General features: G+C 38.7%; 1 protein-coding gene across 2 annotated transcripts in view; it reads left to right on the plus strand.

Annotated features, from left to right (window-relative positions):
• kcnip1b (Kv channel interacting protein 1 b) overlaps positions 1 to 21,164 on the plus strand; it is a 32,407-nt gene extending 11,243 nt beyond the window's left edge. The window contains exons 1-8 of one of the 2 annotated variants that reach the window (XM_021311798.2): positions 5,822 to 6,097; positions 16,713 to 16,837; positions 16,930 to 16,999; positions 17,091 to 17,161; positions 18,785 to 18,892; positions 18,983 to 19,087; positions 19,922 to 19,984; positions 21,061 to 21,164. In XM_021311798.2, coding sequence (XP_021167473.1) covers positions 6,040 to 6,097; positions 16,713 to 16,837; positions 16,930 to 16,999; positions 17,091 to 17,161; positions 18,785 to 18,892; positions 18,983 to 19,087; positions 19,922 to 19,984; positions 21,061 to 21,108 — 648 coding nt within the window. In that variant the 5' untranslated portion in view covers positions 5,822 to 6,039 and the 3' untranslated portion in view covers positions 21,109 to 21,164. Of the gene's footprint in view, positions 1 to 5,821; positions 6,098 to 16,712; positions 16,838 to 16,929; positions 17,000 to 17,090; positions 17,162 to 18,784; positions 18,893 to 18,982; positions 19,088 to 19,921; positions 19,985 to 21,060 lie in introns of those variants that run through there. The other variant, XM_036143355.1, reaches the window with a different exon arrangement.
• Positions 21,165 to 21,749: the final 585 nt, after the last annotated feature.

Raw genomic sequence — 21,749 nt, forward strand, 5'->3', positions numbered from 1 at the left:
AAATGCTTTTTTGCATCATTGTTTGTATCATTTTCCATCTACTTTAAAGTGATGCTCTACCTTTGTTGATAATCGAATAAAACAAGAATGCAATGCACTGAAGTATACGGTTGTAACAACACATTCAAGGGATGTGGAAATCCTTGTGCAACACCTTTTATGTTTACAGCTGGATACAAAGAATCAGAATTATTAGAAACACAAAAAGTGTGCACCTCTTAACCCATATTTTAGTCACTAACAACAATAGTAAACTACATGAGTAGAATCATATGTAGTGTTTATTAATCAGTACAACAGTACAAGTATTAGCTAGTAAAATAACTTTCTTTTTATATATTCGTGTGACATGTTTTCCTCCCCTCACCCACGCACCACCTGCTGCATCATGTTCTCATTCCCTGGTTAAATAAACTAACTTTTGACAAACATGCTGGTATGTTGGAGAAATGCACATTATTTGGCACTTGGACAACTGAACTAGTCTCAAAAACATTGGACGTTGACCGCAAATATCTTTTTTTTTTTTTTTGTTTTGTTTTTCTGTTCCAAGTTAGTTTGTATAACATCACGAACATAAAAATGGAAAAGACACACATACCAGCCTGTGCCTTGTTCGGCGGAGGAAAAACAGCCTTAACATTATAACTAATATTTTAAATGCAACAAAAGTGTTCTGTACAGTTGAATGTGTCCAGATCTGCGGTACATTTTATCTAGATTCAGGTCAAATGGGAAACCTCATGCTGCATCTGTCTCTCACAATTAGAATTCACTCACGGCCTGTGAGTACATGACCTTGCAGCAGGAGTCACATCATCCCACACAGCAGGGACGGATTCAGACGTACGACACAAACCCATCAACTCTGGGGTCTTTGTTGACCAGATCTACAGCAGTATTACCAGTCCTTACTCTGTACACCCCCAGAAACTCTTCTTTCCTCCACTCAGTCTCTCTTCGCTTGGCTGTTACAGCCGTGGATTGGAGCTAACACTGTGCGCCTTTGCTTTTAATTTTTTACATCACCTCACTACATGCTTTTATGTAACCAACCTCTCTAAGATGTATTTTTATCTTTTGGAGTTGTGTCCTTTTCGTCCGTGTGTGTGTGTGTGTGTGTGTGTGTGTGTGTGTGTCTTTACTTGATGTCTGTCTAAAACCATTGTTTTTTGTTTCTATTTCATTATTTAAATAGAAAATGTGTGTATTTATTTAATGCACAGTAGGCTGATTGTCACGTTACATTTAGCACCTCATAGACTTGTATGGTTTGCATAATTGTTTTTTTTTTTCTTGTTTGATCGTTTTGTTTTGTTTTTTGTTGGCATATTCTTGCTCATTTGCATATTCAATCTAGACTTGGTTCATCCCTAGTTGATGGACTCTGCTGCCATCTCTTGTTCAACGAGTAGTACTACATCAGCCAATCTAAAGCCCTGAAAGGCAAGCAATAAAGTTTTTTGTTTGTTTGTTTGTTGTTGTTTTCTGTGTTTTGTGTGTTTGTAAGGGTCACATTTCCAGTTATGTATTATTCTGTAGTACACAACTGGTGCACTGACACACTGACCCACATAGAAATCCTTGCAGAGGGGGGATTAACTATTCAGATTACTGGAAGTAAGCCAGAGTGACACCCACTGGACAGATGAGTGCCATCTGGGTCTTTTTGCAGAGTGATGACCTGCATGCATGGACCCCACACTGCACTCTGCACTTTGATAGACCTTGCTTTATTAAGTCAGCCATCAACAAATTTCTCAAATCTACTCTTTGATCTTTGAGTGAATAATTTATCTGTGTAATTTTCAGTTCAGGAAATACATCATATTTTCACTAAAGTGTTCCCTTATCTCCCTTAGAATACATATAGTATGAACTTGATTGATCGGCCATTTTTAATCTGTAGGGTATAAATTGTCAGCCTAAAAAATTGCAGCTCTTCCGGAAAGCGTTCCACAAGGTTTAGGAATGTGCTTGTAGACATTTCTGTCTTCCAGGAGCTCATTTGTGTGGTCAGAGACTGATGTGAGACGAGAAGGCAAAGCCTGCAGTCTCAGCTTCTAGTTTACCCAAAGGGCATTCTATCGGGCTGAGGTCAGGACTCTTTGCAGACCAGTCAATAGGGCTTGGTATCGCGGCAGAATACCCAAACAGATCCAGGGTAGAAAACTGAGGATGCCAGAGAAATCTACAGCTGCTATTTGGACACTAATCTGGTGCGTTGTTAAAAATATGACATTAAAAATTTACCTCCCGGAGTTGAGCGTGAGCTGGCAATTCACAGTGGAAAACACTTTTTTTTTTTTTTTTTAAATCGATCTTTGGTTATATTAATTGATCTTGAGGAATAAATATGAGAATCATTTCAGAATTGAAAAATATATATTTTTTAACACAACCCTTTCAGTCAAGTTCTTCCACACCATATTCACTCCACCAAAGTGCTAGAACTTCTTGTTTTATGATTTATTAAACATTCAACGCTTCTGCTAACACCAAAATTGCCCATGAAGTTTTACGGTGACAACAGTGAGATGGCTCAGCTGTACTGAGAACTTTGTCCTTGGCTTTGACACATGGAGGAGGTAATAAAACAAACATGGAAGCGGTACTGAACGGCCATTTCTCGGTCACATTGTAAAGCTGGGCATATTTAAAGAAGCCAGTAGCATCTGTAGCATCAATTGTGTAATGGTTAGTTGTGCTAATTCATAGTCAGTTGGTGTGTGTGTCTTTATTTCCACTATCGTTTCAAATTCGTCATTTATTTTGTTGCTGTTTTTGATAGATCTAAAATAGTTTTGTATGGTACTGGGTGACTGCATTTTATAGTAAGAAGGCAAGCTACTTAAAATAATTTAAAAAATCACAGCCATTTACTGTGCCGTGGAAAATCCAATAAACTTTTTATTTTATTTTACAACCTTAAAATTTGATGTATTTTGTTAACATTATCTGAGATAGACCGACACAAAATATTGCATGTTATAAAGCATGTTGCATGTAATGTTATAAAGAGGAAGGAATAGTAAGCATGTTTTTAATTTTGTTTTGTCAAAGTGTTGTGACATACTCAACCCTGTAGTTAGAACTTTGTAAAAACGCCTTTTATGCCTGTAAAGATTTAAACTGCATTGTACTTTTTAGATTCCCCAAAAAATTACATTGATCTTGCGCTTGAAATATGCGAGAATGGGAGAAAGTTTGAGGCTATAAATACTTTTGGAAGGAACTGTATTTCCGAATATTTATAAATAAACTATTTGGAAAAAAATAGTTAGGCAATCCTTTAGAATAGAAGTCAAATAAACACTGCCGGGTTTTAACATTTCCAGTTAGCAGCATTTGCAATATTCAAACAATCTTTTACGTTTTATTTGTTCCTTTGTTATTTCTTCCCCTTAGTCCAAACAACCTAAAAATGTTTCTTCAAATGTTGGTGTTTGGATGATCATCTGAGAGGTGTAGATATATTGTAAAATATAGACTAAGCCGTATACCACCATATTGTTTTTTGATGCATGACTCATTTAAATGTGGACGTGCTTCGTAGTGGGACTTGGCACTGCAGTGGTCTGCCCGTTCATCAAGAGGGTATTTGTGCAGCTTCAGCCTCCTTAAACAAGATGGAATGGTTGTGCGAGAATAGCTGGAGGGAAGGTGGAGCTATTGTGCAGGCAGAGCAAAGACAGCAAACTCTTCCATCCTTCTAGCTACTGTTTGATATTATTGGACCATATCATACAGAAGCCATTAAAATAGTTACATCTGTAATTAAGCTTGTTAGTGCATGTAATCATCAATAACGGTTAGAATGTTTAGGTGAAAAATTCTACCTGAACATTTTAATGGAAATTCAGTTGATATCAAACAACTGAATTTCCATTGATATCATGACTACTAATATGTGGAACAAGTAAAAAATAAATGTATTATTGTTTCAGCTTTTTATTTATATATTTGCCCAGTATGACTCTAAAAATGCGCTATTTTTATTACAGTTTAATTTTATGATACCTACCTGAAGTTTGTTATTTAATTATCATTTCTAACCACACAAAGAAGACATCCTTCAAATATGGTAAAATTGTATGTTTTATTGAAGTAAACAGAGTATCATTAAAGTGTGTCACAACGGGGCCAGGTGCCCTTTGCAAATCTAAATATCGTTACCCTAATATTGACAGCTTTGGCCTCTCTTAGTACGATGTGATCTGAATAACTAATTGGAGATTCTGCCATATGACCTTTAACAGGCTGGCAATACAATGTGGTTAAACTGAAACAAGGTGGCAAAAAAATCCACAGTGATGTAAATAACTAATTCCCATCATGCAATTCCATTATGGCAGTTCTTGCTGCCAAGAGTGGCCAAACCAGTTATTAGGTTTTTCTTTTCTTCCACTTATTCGGGATCAGGTCACAGGGTAGCAGCCTAATCAGGGAGGGGCAGATTTCCCTTTGCCCATCTATTGGGCCAATTCCTCCTGGGGGAACCTAAGGTGTTCCCAGGTCAGCTGAGAAAACATAGTCCCTCTATCGTGTCCTGGGTCCTCCCTTTGTGTTTCCTGTGCCGTAACACCTCACCAGGGAGGCATCCAGGACTAGGTTTAGGGGGAAATTACTTTTTTACTTAGGGTCAGGTTGGTTAGGATAGTTATATGCTCTTTATAAAGTCATTTAACTTCATTGCTACAATTTGTACTTATTCAGTTAATCTTTGTCTGATAATAAAATTTGTTTTATTGAGCCGAAACAAAATCCTAAAACTTCACAGAATTGTTCAAAACGTTTGCTCTGAAATACTGAAGAAAGACCACCTACAATTGATGAAAAATTCAAGTTGTAACAGTTGAAATATATAATTTCTGAACATTTGTGCACATCAGTGGCGTCTGGTGAAAAAAATCTTGGTGGGGCTGGCCAATAGATTTCCCTGCCTAACCCAGTACATGCATTTAAATTAAAAGTCGGAAAATTACTACGATTCCACAATAAGCATTTAATTGATAAAAAAAAACATTGCTCACAAAGGATTATTTTGGTGGTTTTGTCTTATTAATCCTTTTCACAGACGCATGCCAGAGGGTTTGCATACATTGTACATGTACGTATATTATTACGAAACGAACATTTATGTCTTGACTTAAATATATATCCTAATTTTTTTTATTTATATAATGATTTAAGTAGAACAAAGACTAGTGCAAAATTAAGTTGTATTTACCGGAGATGAAGTGTAGACTGCAAATTCTGTCGTGGTATGATGGCTCCCACAGTCGATTGAGATTGTCTGCCTGCATCCTTTTCATTGGATCATCCAAGATTGATTGATTTTACATCTTAAAAGTCACTGTCTACCTGTAATAAAGTGTTGCACCTATTAAAGCCTATTCACTCAGAGAACATATCTAGAACCTCATCTGGTCGAACTATGGGCTTCGTGGACCAGAGTGTCAATTTCAGCCAGTATTGAATGGAAGTCGTCATTAATCTCTGCGTTAAACTGTGTGTTCATGTTTCCATAATAAAAAAAAAAACATTCAATTATGATTAGTATCAGAAAAAAAGACCAGATGGATGAAATTAATAAATAAAACCAGAAGTGACTGATTGTCACCCGCTACCTCTCTCATGTCAGCTGGTGCCATCGAGAGTTCATCGCTTCGTAATAATTTGAGGGTATGAAGATGCAGGCAGCTTGAGGAAAAAAAAAACATTAAAAAAGAGGGAGGAGGGGGTAAAAGCCTGACAGATGAGTGGAGTGAAGCACAGCACAGAGGGAGTGGCGCAGAACGGCTGGAGCAAGCTGGTTGAGGAGGGGAGGGGAAGGGGGGGGGGGGCATTAGAAAAATCAAGAGAGTCCGCTCAAACCAGAGACAGAAGTGAAAGCTTCTGAGCAGACGTGAGAGTGGGGTGAAAGCCCTGAGAGAGAGCAGACCTGTGGAGGACGAGAGAGGCAGGAAAATTTAAATTATAGTGGACTGGAAACTCTGAGGGGGGCGGCTGGACCAGGCTGGTTTCCACAGTGACAACATGGGAGCAGTGGTGGGCACTTTGACCATGCAAACCAAGCAGAGGAGACCATCAAGAGGTACGTCCAGACTTATCAAAAAGAGACGGAAGGGAAGATGGGAGCTTCTGAAAACACCCACTGAAAGTCATTTAGGCACGATGCTTTCCTGTGTGTTTGATTTCATTTTCGTAAGACTTGAAACAGTTGTCAGTCAGCAAAACTGCTTAGAAACATTTACGGCAAAAATTGCTAACAGTTGCATTCATATTTAATTTTGTTATCTATATATTTATTTTGCAATGACAAGCATGATTAAAATGGTCGGTCGTTCGTTTAGAGAAATGCATATAGTCAGCGCAAGGCTGGCTGCGGAAGTGTGACGGTTGAAGTGATTGAAGTCTGACTGATGCAGAGTTGTGGTAATGACGGTACTGATGAGACTACAGGATGCCAAGATGTCCTTGACAATCACAACACCCCCCCGTCTCTGTGATTCTGCGTGTGCTCCTGCCAGTCAAACGTGTCAGCGAGCGTGTGCGAGTAAAAGAGAAGCACGCAGCGAAGCAGATGATAGTTGAGGCGTGCGGATTAACAGGCAGCTCACATATCATACCTCTCCGTGGCCTTATGCTTGAGAAGCCAGTTGTCATGGAGACTGGGTTTGTAAAATGGCACAAAGGAGAGTGCAAACACACAACCTCTGGCAACAATAATGTTCACCGCTCTGATCTAGGTTGAAATAAGCAGGATTAAAAGGGAATTAAGACCAAAAACAAACGTGAAACCTCACATAAAGAGGGCTTTGTTTTTTGAAGTCATTTTTTTTTCCCCCTTGTTTTGAGAGTTCCAAGGAGCTTTGATGTTTTCTTTTGGTCTCTCTGATTAAAGTAGTTTAAACAAAGTGGGTCGTACCAGCTATACTGAATTGCAGGAGATAAGATTAGAAAAGACACGACTTCAATCCCCGGAGGACAAATAGCCGATGCCAGCATAGGAAACAGGGCACAGACGCATGTTCGTCTCACTTGACACGAATAAAGCCAGTCAATATTTAGTCCAACTGGTGGATACATCTGTGGGATTAAGTTTGCCAAGAATCTGAACACAAGTTGGGAAAAATGTGCCCATGATTATCCGGGCAGATATTTAGAAACAGAACAGGTGGCGCAACTTTAAAAGGAATCCACGATCAGTTGTAACAATAGACTTTATTTGAGAAATGCCTATTTTAGATGTAAAAACAATACAGTAAAAATGCTGTAAGCTGTTTAGCTTTTCTAAATTTAAATATAATATTGTTACACGGACGTCGGCATGTTGTTTATGCTGCAATACATTCTGTAAATGTCGTGTACTTAGTCCTAGCGCTTGCTCTGTCCAGCTAAAACAGCAATGAGCAACGTTTAACCTATGCAGTTTGAACCAGAGCGCATTGAAATTGATGACAAAGTAGTAATAATAATAATAATAATAATATTATTATAAAGAAGAAGAAGAAGAAGAAGAAGAAGAAGAAGAAGAAGAAGAAGAAGAAGAAGAAGAATGACGCATACCACTCATAAGACTGTATGATCCAACAAGTAGTGCTCTGTGTTCAGTGTCAGGTCCAATAACACTCGCTTAGGATCTGATCGGTTCTGTCTTTTGTCCTTTAACACCTGTTTAGGGTCTGGTCTTTATTCTGGATAGTGCATTCAGTACCGGTGTTACTTCGTATTCTGTGACCACCTTATTTTATGAATGGGAGGGGCTGTTGTGTTTTCATAGTGTGACTTGGCCTAAAGTAAAATATGTTACACCAAGAGTTACGGCAGCAGTGTGAACATAAAAATGTTAATTAATTTTCCCGGTCCCAGGTTTTTGTCAAAAAAAGTTCCTGTGCCATTATGATTATTATAGAAATATAGATGTCACAGAATACGACAGCTTCTACCATACATTGTGACCGCACTGTAATGTAAAGGAATGAACATTTTAACTAAACTGTTTCTGGTGACTTTTTACTATGTAAAGTAAATGAAAAGTAATGATTATTAGTAGTAGTAGTTTAGGTGGTCAGGGAAGTGAATACCTGGACTCCTGGATAGGTGTCGAAACGTTTTCAGAAAGAGCTGAACGAAAATCCAGTTGCCTCCAATTTAAGCCTGTTTGCTGTTGCAATGGCCTAGAAAACTGAGAATTTAGACTGGAAACTTGGGTAATGTTAACCTCTGTAGGTTCCAGTCCAGTAGGACGTAACCGCGTCAACAACCCAGCATGCATTGCGCAAGTGAAAAGTATAACAAAGAATATAACATTTTGAAAGTAATTATGAGTTTTTCCGTATCACAAATAGCATTTTTTTTTACGTCAATAGGAAAATTGCAACATTTGGGCCAACATGTTCAACTAGTCATGGATCCCTTTAAAGAAATACATTAAGCTAAATTAAAAGACAAATCATTTTTACAACTTTTTTTCTTTTCATTTCTTCTCTAGCTGGTAACTTGTGATCTTGACATTCATTTTCATTTAAAAAATCAGGAAATATGCAAAAAAAGAACAGAAAAAGGGGCCTCATGGCAGCATCCAAAGGTTGTCGACAGGTAATGACATGATGCACGTCGCGCTGAACTCAGGCATCAATGCATAACACCATGGCCACCCAACACCAAAGTAGTGATGGTCTGCAGCTTGTCTGTGAGCTCAGAAGCTTGTATATGTGTTGATTTATCCAACGTGGAAGAGGAGGTCAGGAGATCAATCCGCAGAGCAGTAGCATGAAGACCTCAGAGACCGACTATAGGTTCCCTGTATTTTATAACCAAAATACTAAATTCAGGCAGCATTTAGATTAGACATTGGAGTTTTTGCAGTTTCCAAAATTGTTAATGATGCCCTCAGACATTAGTACACCCATTTAACTGAACTACTGTGACAGCATTGTGGCCTGCATTATTTTAGAACACCATGCAGTAGGTGTACAAGTCTCCCCTTTGTCCGTGTAATTGATACGTTTTATTCATGAGCGCAGTAAAGTGGCTGTCAAAACATTATTCTGAGGAGACACCACTGAAACTCTGTCAGTCCGCCTACAGTTTGGCCCTAAAAATCACTTCATGCTAATGCTATCAAAGTAGAGGTTGGAAGGGAAGTTAAAACCCTGATGAACAAGCAAACAACTCCTCCGACAAATAGAAAAATAGCTGGTGCAGCTAATTATTGCGAGTAAACATGCAGGTGGAAAGTTTAGAGAGCAGTTGTTGATTTATTTCACAAAGGTATCTGCAGTCATCAGCAGATGTTTTCTACTGACAAAGGACAATCAGAAAAAGGAAGAAAAAAAAATCTTACCCCAAAAATCTTTACGCTGCTGAGGAACGAACTGTGTTGTTCTTCGTTTCTCTCTGCTTTGAGAAATTTCCTTGTTTTATAAATCCTGGAGCAAAAAGTGTTTCCCATGCAAAACTGTTTTTGTGGGTGAGAAATTTGCCCACTTCACCTGCTTAAATCCATGAAGCCCAAACATGTTTCCAGTTTAAAGGGCCTCCGTAGCAAAAATCACCAGTAAATGGCAACACATCCATTCAACATATTCCTATTAAAAAGGTGGGGGTTGGAGGTGGGGGGGGGGGAGGCAGAACATTACATGATTACTGTAAGTGAATTTGAGTCAAACATTGTATACGTTTTATCGTCATCCACATGAGAAAGCGTACCTGGTTAAATAATTGTGACTCAAAATGTTGTTTGTTTGTTTTTGTTTTTCAGAAAGGTGCATTTTAAAATTAATTAGCAGTTTTAGAAACCAATGGAAAAGCATAATGTGATTTATTTATATTTTATACTTTCAAGATCTTGAAGTTTTCTGGCTCTAAAATAGCATTAAATTTGCCAAGCTGAGCAATACCAGTAAACAGTTAAATTTAAGTGGGCTCACATGGGGAAAAGGAAAATAGTAGAAATGTATCATGAAGCACTTCATAACCAATTGGACATAGGTAATGCCAAAGCGCTAAAACATCAAATAAATATTTGAAATTAAATTTAAAAAGTACTTTATGAATGTGAAACATAAAGCTCTAGCACTAGTATGGGATAAAATACTACCAATCCTTGAAAACCATCTGTCTTCCTGCATAATTAAATAAATGAAATGTTGAAGACACTAGGTCCCATTGAATCACTGACATTTTTGAAAGTGGATGTGATTAAAGACGGTAGAGATATTAATTGCTCACACCCTTTCAACAGAACGTAGAATAAATTGGAAAACTTAGTTCCTCGTAAACCATTTTGAAATGTGCAATGAAAACTGAATCTTGTTATACATGCTATAGCCCAAATACACACAAAACAAGACTATTACATATTGTAACATAAAAATTGTTTGTCTCCTACTTTATTTTTCTGGGATTTCCACAAAATTTGTAATCATTAAAATGAGAAACTATTTATAGATTCGGAAAACCTGACAAGTAGTGTTATTCTTTGTAATAAGAATAGTTAAAATGTCCAGGAAAAGGTTCAAACTTCAATAAGAACTATAGCTATAGAGGTAGAGACAACCAGGATATGGCCAATTGAAACCCAACCAACATACATGATCATTTAAAGCGGCTTCTCTCAACTCTATTGTAAGCAAGAGGATTTGTAATAATGTTAAACTGATTTAAAACTTGTCATCAAATCAGGGATAAACGCGCCCAGGGTGAATTGCAATCTAAAACGTGAGGTGCAATAAGGTGGTAGAGGAACAAAATGAATGCAGGATGCACTGTAAATTCACCTAAGGTGGGATTGACAAGTAGTAATTAAAAGGAACCAGGGTTTACTGCGGAACAGCACCAAATAGCTGTGACATCATCCAGGGAAGACAGATCACCCGCTATTACCATCTAATGTAGAACAGATTACTGGATCAATGTGTGCTTCTGTGCTTGTTTGTCTCTCTTGTTGTGTCTCTGCTCTGTCTTCTGTAACCCCCAGTCGGTCGAGGCAGATGACCGTTCATACTGAGCCCGGTTCTGCCGGAGGTTTTCCTTCCCGTTAATGGGGGTTTTTTCTTCCCACTGTCGCTTCATGCTTGCTCAGTATGAGGGATTGCAGCAAAGCCATGGACAATGCAGACGACTCTCCCTGTGGCTCTACGGTTCTCCAGGAGTGAATGCTGCTTGTCGGGACTTTGATGCAATCAACTGGTTCCCTTATATAGGAACATTTTTGACCAATCTGTATAATATGATTGAATTTGACTTTGTAAAGTGCCTTGAGATGACATGTTTCATGAAGTGGTGCTATATAAATAAAATTGAATTGAATTGAATTAAATTGAAAATACAGCTAAAAAATAGAGATAAACCCAATACAATGTTTAATAGTGAACTGGGGGGAAAATTTCAGGAAAGGTAGCAACAATAAATTTTAAGAAAAGTTAATATGTTATTTAAATTAGCTTTAGACAGCCCTACAGCCTGACAGAAGTTAGTGATTTTATTTATTTCTTCATTTACTCATTTACACTTTGCTGTTTCCTCATGCATACCAAAACTAGACTCTATGTTGGGACAGAGGCTCAATGTATTTTTGCAGTGCAGTCACAAAATGAGCAGTTGGTGGCTATAACAGGAATGCTAAAGTCAATAACTCGGAGGCTGGAACAATGTGTCATAGTAGCACAGCTACTCATCCTGCCTACTGTCTCTACACCTGCTTCACTTTCAAGCTTTTTCATTGGCCGTTTTTAGTCTCTGTTTAGTCCAGTCTAGCACTAAACACCAGATGGCTCAGGCATCGATGGTATGTTGGTGTTTGGTAAACCTGCTCAAGTTTTAAATAGGCACTGTTATCTTCGGTTTACACAGTTCTTTTGCTTTTTTCCTGATGACAGTCTATTTCTTCCAATAAAATTGTTAAATCTGGTGAACAATTGTATCTCAATCTGATATGTTTATGAAATACAATCTCACAAAAAAAATAGCTCAGTTGTGACTTACTATAACAGTATTACTGTCCTTCGTTCTTGTAGGGAGCCATCTATCCTCATGGTGTTTAAAAGGCTTAGAGTCGGTCATGTACTTTTTGTTTAAATTCTGTTTTCAGATGTTACCCATACCCCTACTCCAAGATTTTGGGTGTCCCCTTGAGCTCTTATTTGGAAACCCGTGGGGTTGAATTAAAAGTATGTATACTTCAGGCTCCTTCATGCAGCTGGTACATCATCACAGATCAGCTGGTACATCAGATTCCTTTTAATTAAAGCAGAAGCAGCATGGTTTATCTGGAGTTTCAGCGTGTCAAGTTATGTTTTTTTTTTTTTAATACAAATGTAGCATGCCAAAATACACTAAATCTGTGGTGTCAAACATTTTGCACCAGGAGCACCAACTGGCAAGTTGAAAGAATTTGGATACCTCTTTTTCAATTAAAAACCCAAAATGATTTTTATTGTGAATTCCTTTCTTTGTTCCTGCTCAGCAATTCATTAAATGTAAAATGTCAAGAGAACAAATTATTGCAGGGCCAATGAAGGACCTCAGGTGTTTTGTTTGTGTTTGTTCAGTTTTGTGAAGAATGAAATATATTATTCACTTAGCATACACTTAGCTTTTTGCATCAAATGTTTTCTATGTTGTTGGTTTAGATGCATGTTGTTAGCCTAAGAAACACAATGATGTTCTTCAAAAACCCTAGCTGTATTTAGCCAGGTTTAATGAATGCGTGTGCCAAGTCTGTTTTTAATTGAAAAGTTGTTGGATGTATGTGACACTATACTAACTACGACTTTAAGATGAAAGCCAAAAACATCATCAATAAAAGAAAAATATGTTGTGTTGTACCTAACATGTTTGCATTTAACAAGACATAAATTTGTCAGTCCCATCCTAAAAGATTACAAAAAGGGTCCACTTGCATCAGCTCTATTTGCTGGAGAGCCAAATTTGTACTGTTCTTAAACTGCAGTAGGGGCCACAAAATATTATCCCAATGGCCCCTGAGTCACACTTTGGAAACCACTACATTAAACTCATTGCAAACAGACATTGGTGCTAATGGCAATCTGAAGGAAAACATGAAAATAGAGTAAAAATGTTTAATAGAGAAAATACGTATTGCTATTACTGCAACCCCACTAAAACAGAAAACCAACGTGGGCACCTCCACCGTGATAGTGTATGTGCAAAATGTGGGGTTGGGGCACAGGGTTAGGATTGGGGATGTGGATGTAAAATTTGTCTTGATATTTTGTCGACTGGCAATAAATGTATTATCTGTCAGTCTGCCCCAAGGAGGCTGTGGCCACAATGTAGCTTACCCCCATCAGTGTGTGAATGTGTGTGTGAACGAGGGAATGTGTTTCAGCAATGTCATTTTTGACATGCCATTTTTTTTTCATTCACATATAAATAAAAACAGAGAAACTATTTATTTCTCTATGGTGATACAAATTTTTTAGAAACCCACGTCACATTTACTGCCAGAAATAAACTTATTGGTTGAATATATATAATGCTTAACCTAAATCTGCCAGAAGTATGGCTAATTTGGGGATTATTTGGTTGGGGCACAGGGCTAGGATAGGGGATGTGGACTTAAGGGCTAATGATCTTTGTTGAAAATCGTTGCACATCTTTAAACACTGCCCCCTTTAAACCAGTGAGGCAGAACAAGAGTTAACGGTTGAAATCTCCAAAATGTCGCAGACTTTGTCCACATCCCAGTCTGTCTTTGATCTTTTGTCCTCTGGTCATCTTTTGCATTGTTGCTTAGGAACAGAAAGCTTAGCTGGGTTCAATCAGCCTAACAAGGTAAAGCAACTTTTTTTTTGGATACGACCTCATTTAGTGTTGAAAATATGTGGAGTGAATTATATCTGTCGATTTTTTTTTCGAACAGATGTTCAAGTTTCCCCTTGTGTTTTTAACTTAGATCCTAGTCATTTTTGCTGGCTCTTGTCAGGCACTATCCCTAAAATGTTTGCTTCTTTCTGGCTCGGCTATGGTGACTAAACCTAGCAAATGTTTGCACGGCTCTGGAGAAATGTGCCGGCATCCTGAAACCTCAGCATGTCTTGCCTTTAACAACATGACAGAATTGATATCCACCTCTAATTATCTTCGCCATGCCAGCATACTGCACTTCCTTCCCAGTAGATGCTGATGAGGCTTTATGTGTTGAGCATTTGTTGCACCATTATTATATATAAAAAAAAAAAAATCCCCTCTTGCAAATCAACACAGTTATTGTTGGTAATTTTAACATGATCCCTCTGCTAACATTTTGTGAAATTAAACAATAAAATCTTATAACGACTCTGTGATGTTATCTGGTTAGACTTTTGAATGCCCCCCTGGGCACTATTTTTCTCAACTCAGTGCCTTAATGTTGGTCTTTTAAAAAATCTTCTTGCTCGATTCAAAGCCCCCGTGTTTCCTGTTCTGCCACGTGTTCTTCTCCCTGACTCCTCATCTTTTATCCCTTAACCTCCGCCTGTCTTCTTTCCCAATCCGCCCTCTAATCTGCACCTCTGCCTCTTTCCTTCTCACACCCCGCTTACATTTAATCTGCTTCAAGTGCCGTAAACCAAAGAACCCCTGACAACGGACTTATAGGTGCATTGATGTAGTGCGCAGCTATAACACCCTATATCAACACCCTAGTTGCTTTGTTATGCTGTGACATTGCACGGTCCTAATGAAAGCAAATGTGCAAACTGCACTGAAATGCAATCTCTATGACAACGAGGAGCTCTGGGATGGTATAGCTGGAGCCGTGGAGAACATTGAGGGGCTTTGGTGGAGGGAAACTGATATTTGACTCCAGCATCATGAGAACATTTTAGAATTTTCAGTTTTCTAACAGACTGCACCAGTATTTTATTGGAAACATGCCGTTTAAGATTTTTTTTTACCTTTATTGAGCAGTAATTTGACAGGAAAGAGGTTGGAGAGAGTAAGGGAAGACATACAGCAAATGGCCCAAAAACTGGGATTCGAACCAAGGACAACTGTGCCAAGGACTATAGCCTCTGAACATAATGTACCTCCTCTACCAACTAAGCTACCCAGAATTTGCCGTTATTACAAAAGGTTTATGATGCGATTCCCTCAAAGAAGGTTTCTAGGGTCAATGGAACAGAAACATCATAGATCCTACACCAGACATCTTAGTTAGCAGGATAGCCTCTTCTATTAATCCGTCCTCTGCTTCATGCCAGACCTAACTGGCTTTGTCACCATAAAGTTTGATTATATTCTCATATGATCAAAGCACACACCTCAGGTAAAAGTCCAGTCCAGTTTAGTTTTTAACAAAATCCATGTTTTTAATGGTAGGAAAGTAAAGGCTTTCTCTTGGCATGCCTACCTAACTGCTCCCTAGCCAGTGGAAACGGCGTCAACAGGTAGCAAATGTTATATATCCTCACTGGGCGTATTGGCAAGATAAACATAAACATGTCCAAATCCGATCTTTTTTTTATCATTAATCCAGTTGTTTTAAAGCGTTTAAAACAACAGGAGTTTTAAGGCGTTTAAAACAACTGGATTAATGTGACACAATTTTGGCCACTGGGTATTTTTTGCTGAGTCATTTCCTAACATCAACAAACATCTGCCCATATTGGTCTGTTACAAGAAACCATGTAGTTAAAGGAATTTCAATATTTTTCTATTAACAGTGTAGCTTAGACCAGTGTTTCCCAACCCTGGTCTTCAAGCCACACTGCCCTGCGTGTGTGTGTGTGTGTGTGTGTGTGTGTGTGTGTGTGTGTGTGTGTGTGTGTGTGTGTGTGTTTGTGTGTGTGTGTGTGTGTGTGTGTGTGTGTGTGTGTGTGCACTGCTGCTTGGATGGATGGATGGATGGATGGATGGATGGATGGATACCAGTGTCTGATTATAGTATTGCAATAAATAATGTATATATTGTAAGGGGTTTTAAACATCTTCACAAGAAGAATAGAGCTTTAATTCACATTCTTAATGCTTTGACTGAAAACTTTGGCTCATTTTACACTTAATGTGCTCTCTGTGTACTCTATGGGAAAAAAAAATAATACTGGAATTGTTTATTGAAGAACGTCTAATATTGTTTTGTGTCTGTGCTGCGTAAACACAGTCCAGTGAAAGCTGGGCTTAACGTCCTCGCCGTTTTCTCAGCGGATCTGCATCTGCCAGTGGGTGTTTTCTGCTGGATATTTGCTGGTGCTTGTGAACTCATCTGAGACGCGGCTTGTGCCCGTCGCTGGATGTTTGGCTGTGGGCGCTGACCTCTATCCAGCGAGCGCGACAGTGACAAACAGGACCCCACGGCACAAGCATCTCCTCACATCATTAACCGCCATCCATCTCCGGCGGGCTCGATACTGAGCACCATGTTCCCATTAATAAAACGCTTCAGCTCCTGTGGGGGGCCAAATCTGATTTTTCATGTGCAAGCAGCTCTTATTGAATCCTTTCTCTCTGTCTTCATCTTTGCTGTTTTCCTACCCTGCTCTGCTTCCTCCTTGAGCGCGCTTTCCTGCAGCCTAATCAGATTTTTCGTGTTTTCTGTTTGCTTCACGTTCTCAAGCTTTGCTGATCTTTCTTGTTTTGCGTGTCTGACAGTTTTGATCCTCCTCAGCGGACCATATGTTAACTGAGCAGGGCACAGGTTTTTCAGTGTGATTCATGCGTTTTTGTGTGTCGTTGTTGTTTTTGTTTTCACTTTGCTGCAGATAAAGCAGATGATGAGCTTGAGATGACCACGGTGTGTCACAGGCCAGAGGGTCTCGATCAACTGGAGGCCCAGACTAACTTCAGCAAGCAGGAGCTGCAGATCCTCTATCGCGGCTTTAAGAATGTACTTGCACTTTGTTACGACGTAATGTATTCTTCCTGCAAAAGAAAAAAAACAAAACAGATTAACGTTACTGAGTATTGTGTTTCCCAAAGGAATGTCCCAGTGGAGTCGTAAACGAGGAGACCTTCAAGCACATTTATGCACAGTTTTTCCCTCATGGAGGTAATGGCTTGTTGTTTTGTTTCCTCGCATTCCTATGTGTTCCTTGCTTATAGTACTGGGAGCTGAAACATGGGCTTTGTTGTTGTTGCAGATGCAAGCACGTATGCACATTACCTCTTCAACGCTTTCGACACTACAAACAACGGCTCCATTAAATTTAAGGTAAAACTTGAAGTGCAAGCGGTTATAATATAGGCCCATAGCCTTTTTAGCAAGTCCGCTGCTGCCCATGTCCCTCCAGACACTCTTCCTTCCCCATGCAAAGCCTACCTGTCTCTCTCTTGCTGCTCAAATGGCAAGGTCGATACCTCAAGAACATACAAGCCGCTTAAACACAAAGTGTAGTGTAGTCAGAGCTGTACAGTTAGCTTTTTTAATAAAAACAAATTTCCAATTCCATCAGGAGAAAATATCTGAGCTCATAAGTTTACTATAGCCTAACAGAAAGGTTATTATTATATGGATACGTATTTCCTTTGTTGTCATTAACCCCTGGTGTTTAGTCTACACCAACCTTCTTAAACAGCCTTTTGATTTACTGGAATTCGCAGAAGAGTATACCCAGTGCATCATAACTACAAAAGCAACATTCTCCCAAAATATGAAAACAAAGTTGGAAATATTGTCAGTCAAATCTGAGTCTGTTTCTGTTGCAAGATCATTTTTGTTTTTGTTTATTTCATGTCTCTAAGATGAAAGATATCTTGATATAAACCTATGAACTGTCATTTGGTTTTTTTCCTTATGCAATACAGTATTGTATTATGCGATACATAAAGTACAACCACAAAAACAATTCTTTTATAGGCAAGATTTCAGAAAGACGTGTGTACAATCAAATTGCTACAATCCAAAAAAGTTAGAAAATAAGAATCTCTGCTTAAATTACTTCTGAAGACAGATTTTGAGCATTTAGATTCTTCCGAGGAATATATCCAATTTTATTTTCATTGCACAAAGGACAGACTTAGATATTTGCTCATAAGCCACACCCTCTTTTGTCTTTAATTGTCACATCGCAATCATTGCTTCAGGACTTTGCCCTGGATGTTGATAAATGTTTGGGAAAATCCAAAACAGCGCAAATGAGGATACAATTCTCAAAATTACAGTGCCCTCTAGTGTTTGATGTTTGCCTTCGGGATCATCTAGCACATGAACTCCATTCAAGTATTTCTTAATATCTCTGAGATAAACCCCTGATTCACTTTTTTTTGTTGCTAGTTAGCAATGAAACGTTGTTCACACATTTTTTTGTAGTATTTCAGTATTTTTGCAGTATATGAGTTCATCTCTACAAACAATATGCAAATATTTTAGACATTCATGTTTTAAATAGTAAAAAGAAATTCTATTTGATGATTTTGGATTATTTTTTTTTATGTAGCCAAAACATGCAGAGAATGTACCTTTATATAACAAAAAAAACATAGAAAGTTTCTGTACAGATCCCTTACGGTTGAGGAGTTATAGACCAACCACCCTTAACATTAGCGCCACCTATCCATAGATTTGTGATTTTTGCAATTGAGTAGCAGTGCCTTAAGTTCAAAGGGAAGTCTTCAGATTTATTTCCGCCTGTGGAATAGGTTTAATGACAGAAAATATCCTATATCAAATGAAGCAATTATAATAAACCATACTCTGATGGATGCTACAGAAAATGCTGCTATTTCGCAAGCTTTGCTTTGTAACCTCGCCTCCATGGGCTTGGACCCCTAATAAAACACATAACAATAAATCCTTCATGGGGCATTTATTCATGGGGCATTGCCTTTTCGGCAGGACTTTGTGATGGGCTTATCCATTCTGCTGAGGGGAACCCTGAGGGAAAAGCTGGAGTGGACGTTTCATCTCTACGACATCAACAAAGACGGATACATAAATAGGGAGGTGAGACTTCCTCGTTTCTCTTTGAACGGCGCTGCTGCTGCTGTTGTCTTAGATCTTGCGCTCAACACAGCGTGAATTGTGTTCACGCAGGAAATGACGGAGATTGTCAGGGCCATTTATGACATGATGGGCAAGTACACCTACCCCGCATTAAAGGGAGACGTCCCGCAGCAGCACGTGGATGCCTTTTTTCAGGTTTGTTTGACATACACGACATCTTACGCTGGTGCATTTAGACCGCTTCTATAGTGAAAAGATATAGAAAACATATTTTGCGTTGAAAATAATCTGTTAATTTGGTTGGAAAGAGGGAAAATTCAGTGCATAGGAGAGACATGTTGTTTGCTGTGTCGGTGATGCTAGACCGGCTGGAAAAAAAAAAAAACTTTTAACCAGAACTAATTATTTCAGATGAGCAAAACCAAACTGTTATGACTTTCACTAGCCAAATTTCAGCCATTTGAGATTGGCTGTAAAAGTCCTGTAGAAAGACAGAACAGAATGGCTGAAGTGCTATTTGCAGGAGAAAAAGATCTTTACTTGGGCTGATATTGAATAAATCAATCAGCTTGTCTAAACATCTTTGTTTGGGCTGAATATGGCCCAAGTAAGTGGGGCTAAACAAAGCCCAACTACTACCAGCACATCTTTTTGAGCTAGATTTGGGTATATCAGACAGACCAATCAAAGCCCAAGCTCAACCTGTTCTTCTATGCTGCAAAAGAGAGAGAACAATTTAGACTGAACAAGCCTTGAGACGCGACATTTATGGACTTCCAGTTTTCCAGAAGGAGGAAATTAACTCATAAACCTCTTTTTAAACAGCTCACCAAGGTTCCTGGATGAGATCTGTTCAGTGTTTTCTGTGACAGTAGTCAGAACCCCTGCACTGCACACACAAGGTTATGCTTAGCATGTTGCTGTAAGGTTGCCATTTTTTGTACTGTTTTTTTTTTTTTTTTCTTTTTTACATCAGCAAACTTAATTGCAACCTTGAATTGCCACTAATTACCCTTTGTTTTCCCACAGAAAATGGATAAGAACAAAGACGGAGTCGTGACCTTGGAAGAGTTTATTATAGCCTGCCAAGAGGTAATGTGTTTTCCGATATCCGTGTGGTGTATGACTCAGAGCAATTAAAAAGAAAAAAACCTCACCACAGAAAATGGTGTTCAACATTTTGTCTTGACTTCTTTATGTGTTATTTCATGGTTGTTATCGTGCATGCAGATGTTTGCTTTTCATCTGCATGCAGATGCTGGAATTTATTTTTACCAGAATTATTTTTGGAAGTCAGAGATTTTTCTCAATACCTCTCCCAAAAAAAAAAAAGATCAGGCGTTTTCCTTTAACTTCCCAGTTATACACTACTTTGTGGTTGCCTATCACATAAAATCCCAGCAAAACACATTCAAATTTGTTGTAACATTCTTTAAGGTTCAAGGAAGGTGAATAATTTTCATCAGATGGAACACTGATAAATATTTTTGGGACAGAAAAAAGTTATTGCTGAAAAAAAACCTACTATCCAGCAGCAGAATCAGCTTATTTGAAATCTTGAAATCCTTTAAACGTCATCCTGTGAAAAATTATGGCTGCGGTGGTTTTAGCAAAGTTTGCTGACTGAATGGCAGAAACGCTTTTTTTTTTTTGTCACACAAGTGATTCAGAATATAAGAATCAGAATGCTTTGTTGATCCTAGAGGGAAATTAGGGCGCTACAGGATGATTAAGCGAGACCTATTAATGAGAAACAGGTCACAAGCCTGAAGAGGTGACAAGAAAAAGCCCACAACTTTTTATAGCAATGGATGCAAAAGAAGAAATTATTTAAGAACTGTGTACTTTAGACTGAAAATTACAGTGATGAACTTAAACAAAAGTTGTGTGACAGCTGAAAGAAAGCAGCTCAATGTCGGGCTAACTGATTTAAGATCCCTTAGCAGAAGCTGCTGTCTGCAGCTGGAATTAAATAAAATCCCTCCAGGTTGTTAAAGTGGTCACGCTCCGTCAGCTTATGCCACATTTATGCAAAAACCGAAAGAAGTTTTCCTGTCAGCCACTCAGCAACTAGTTGTCATCTGCTGTTTTTCTCACGGCAGGTCAGCAATCATGATCCAGCGGAGTAGACAGTCGTACTCATCAATCCACCTTCTATCTCCCAACAGGATGAAAACATGATGAGATCCATGCAGCTGTTCGAAAACGTGATGTAGGAGGGGCCGAAATAAAGAAGACAAAAAAAAAAGATAAATAAATAGAACACGGCCAATCAGAGGGCTTTGTGTGAGTGTGCATGTATGTGTGTGTTGGTTGCACATGTGCAGTACATCCAGTCTCTCCTCCTGCTCCCGCTCTCACCAGCTGAGCTCTGGATGCAGCCAGAGCTTCCTGTGATGACACTAATGAAGGGACTGGGGTGGGAATGCCCTCAGCCCTCGCGCCGAGCTGCGCCACGCAGCAAAGGGATTAATGTGACAGGCGTTGAGCTCCGTCACAAAGATTGGCCTTTTATAGATGAAGCTCCGACATTTCAAGGACGCTTGACACACTCGTTCCGCAGGTGGATCTGTTTATTTTTTCTGCCTTTTTTTTTTGTTATTTGTTCTTTTCTGCCAAAATTTACCTGCATGTGTTTGGAAAAGAGAAAAAAAATAAACTTTTATTTCCCGATATTTGCTAGATTTCTCCTGGAAAATTGGCCATAAGGACATCTACATCTAGTGACTCAAGCATCCGGTGGTTCGTCATTTGCAAGTTTTTGGATTCAGAGATCCTTGTACATTTGTGTTGTTAACTTGGCTGCTGCTCAGAAGTCTGTCTCATGCTTGTTGTTGATCTGTGCAATGCTTGCATT

The sequence above is a fragment of the Fundulus heteroclitus genome, chromosome 11, assembly GCF_011125445.2.
Source record: "Fundulus heteroclitus isolate FHET01 chromosome 11, MU-UCD_Fhet_4.1, whole genome shotgun sequence".
Classification (NCBI taxonomy): Eukaryota; Metazoa; Chordata; class Actinopteri; order Cyprinodontiformes; family Fundulidae; genus Fundulus; species Fundulus heteroclitus.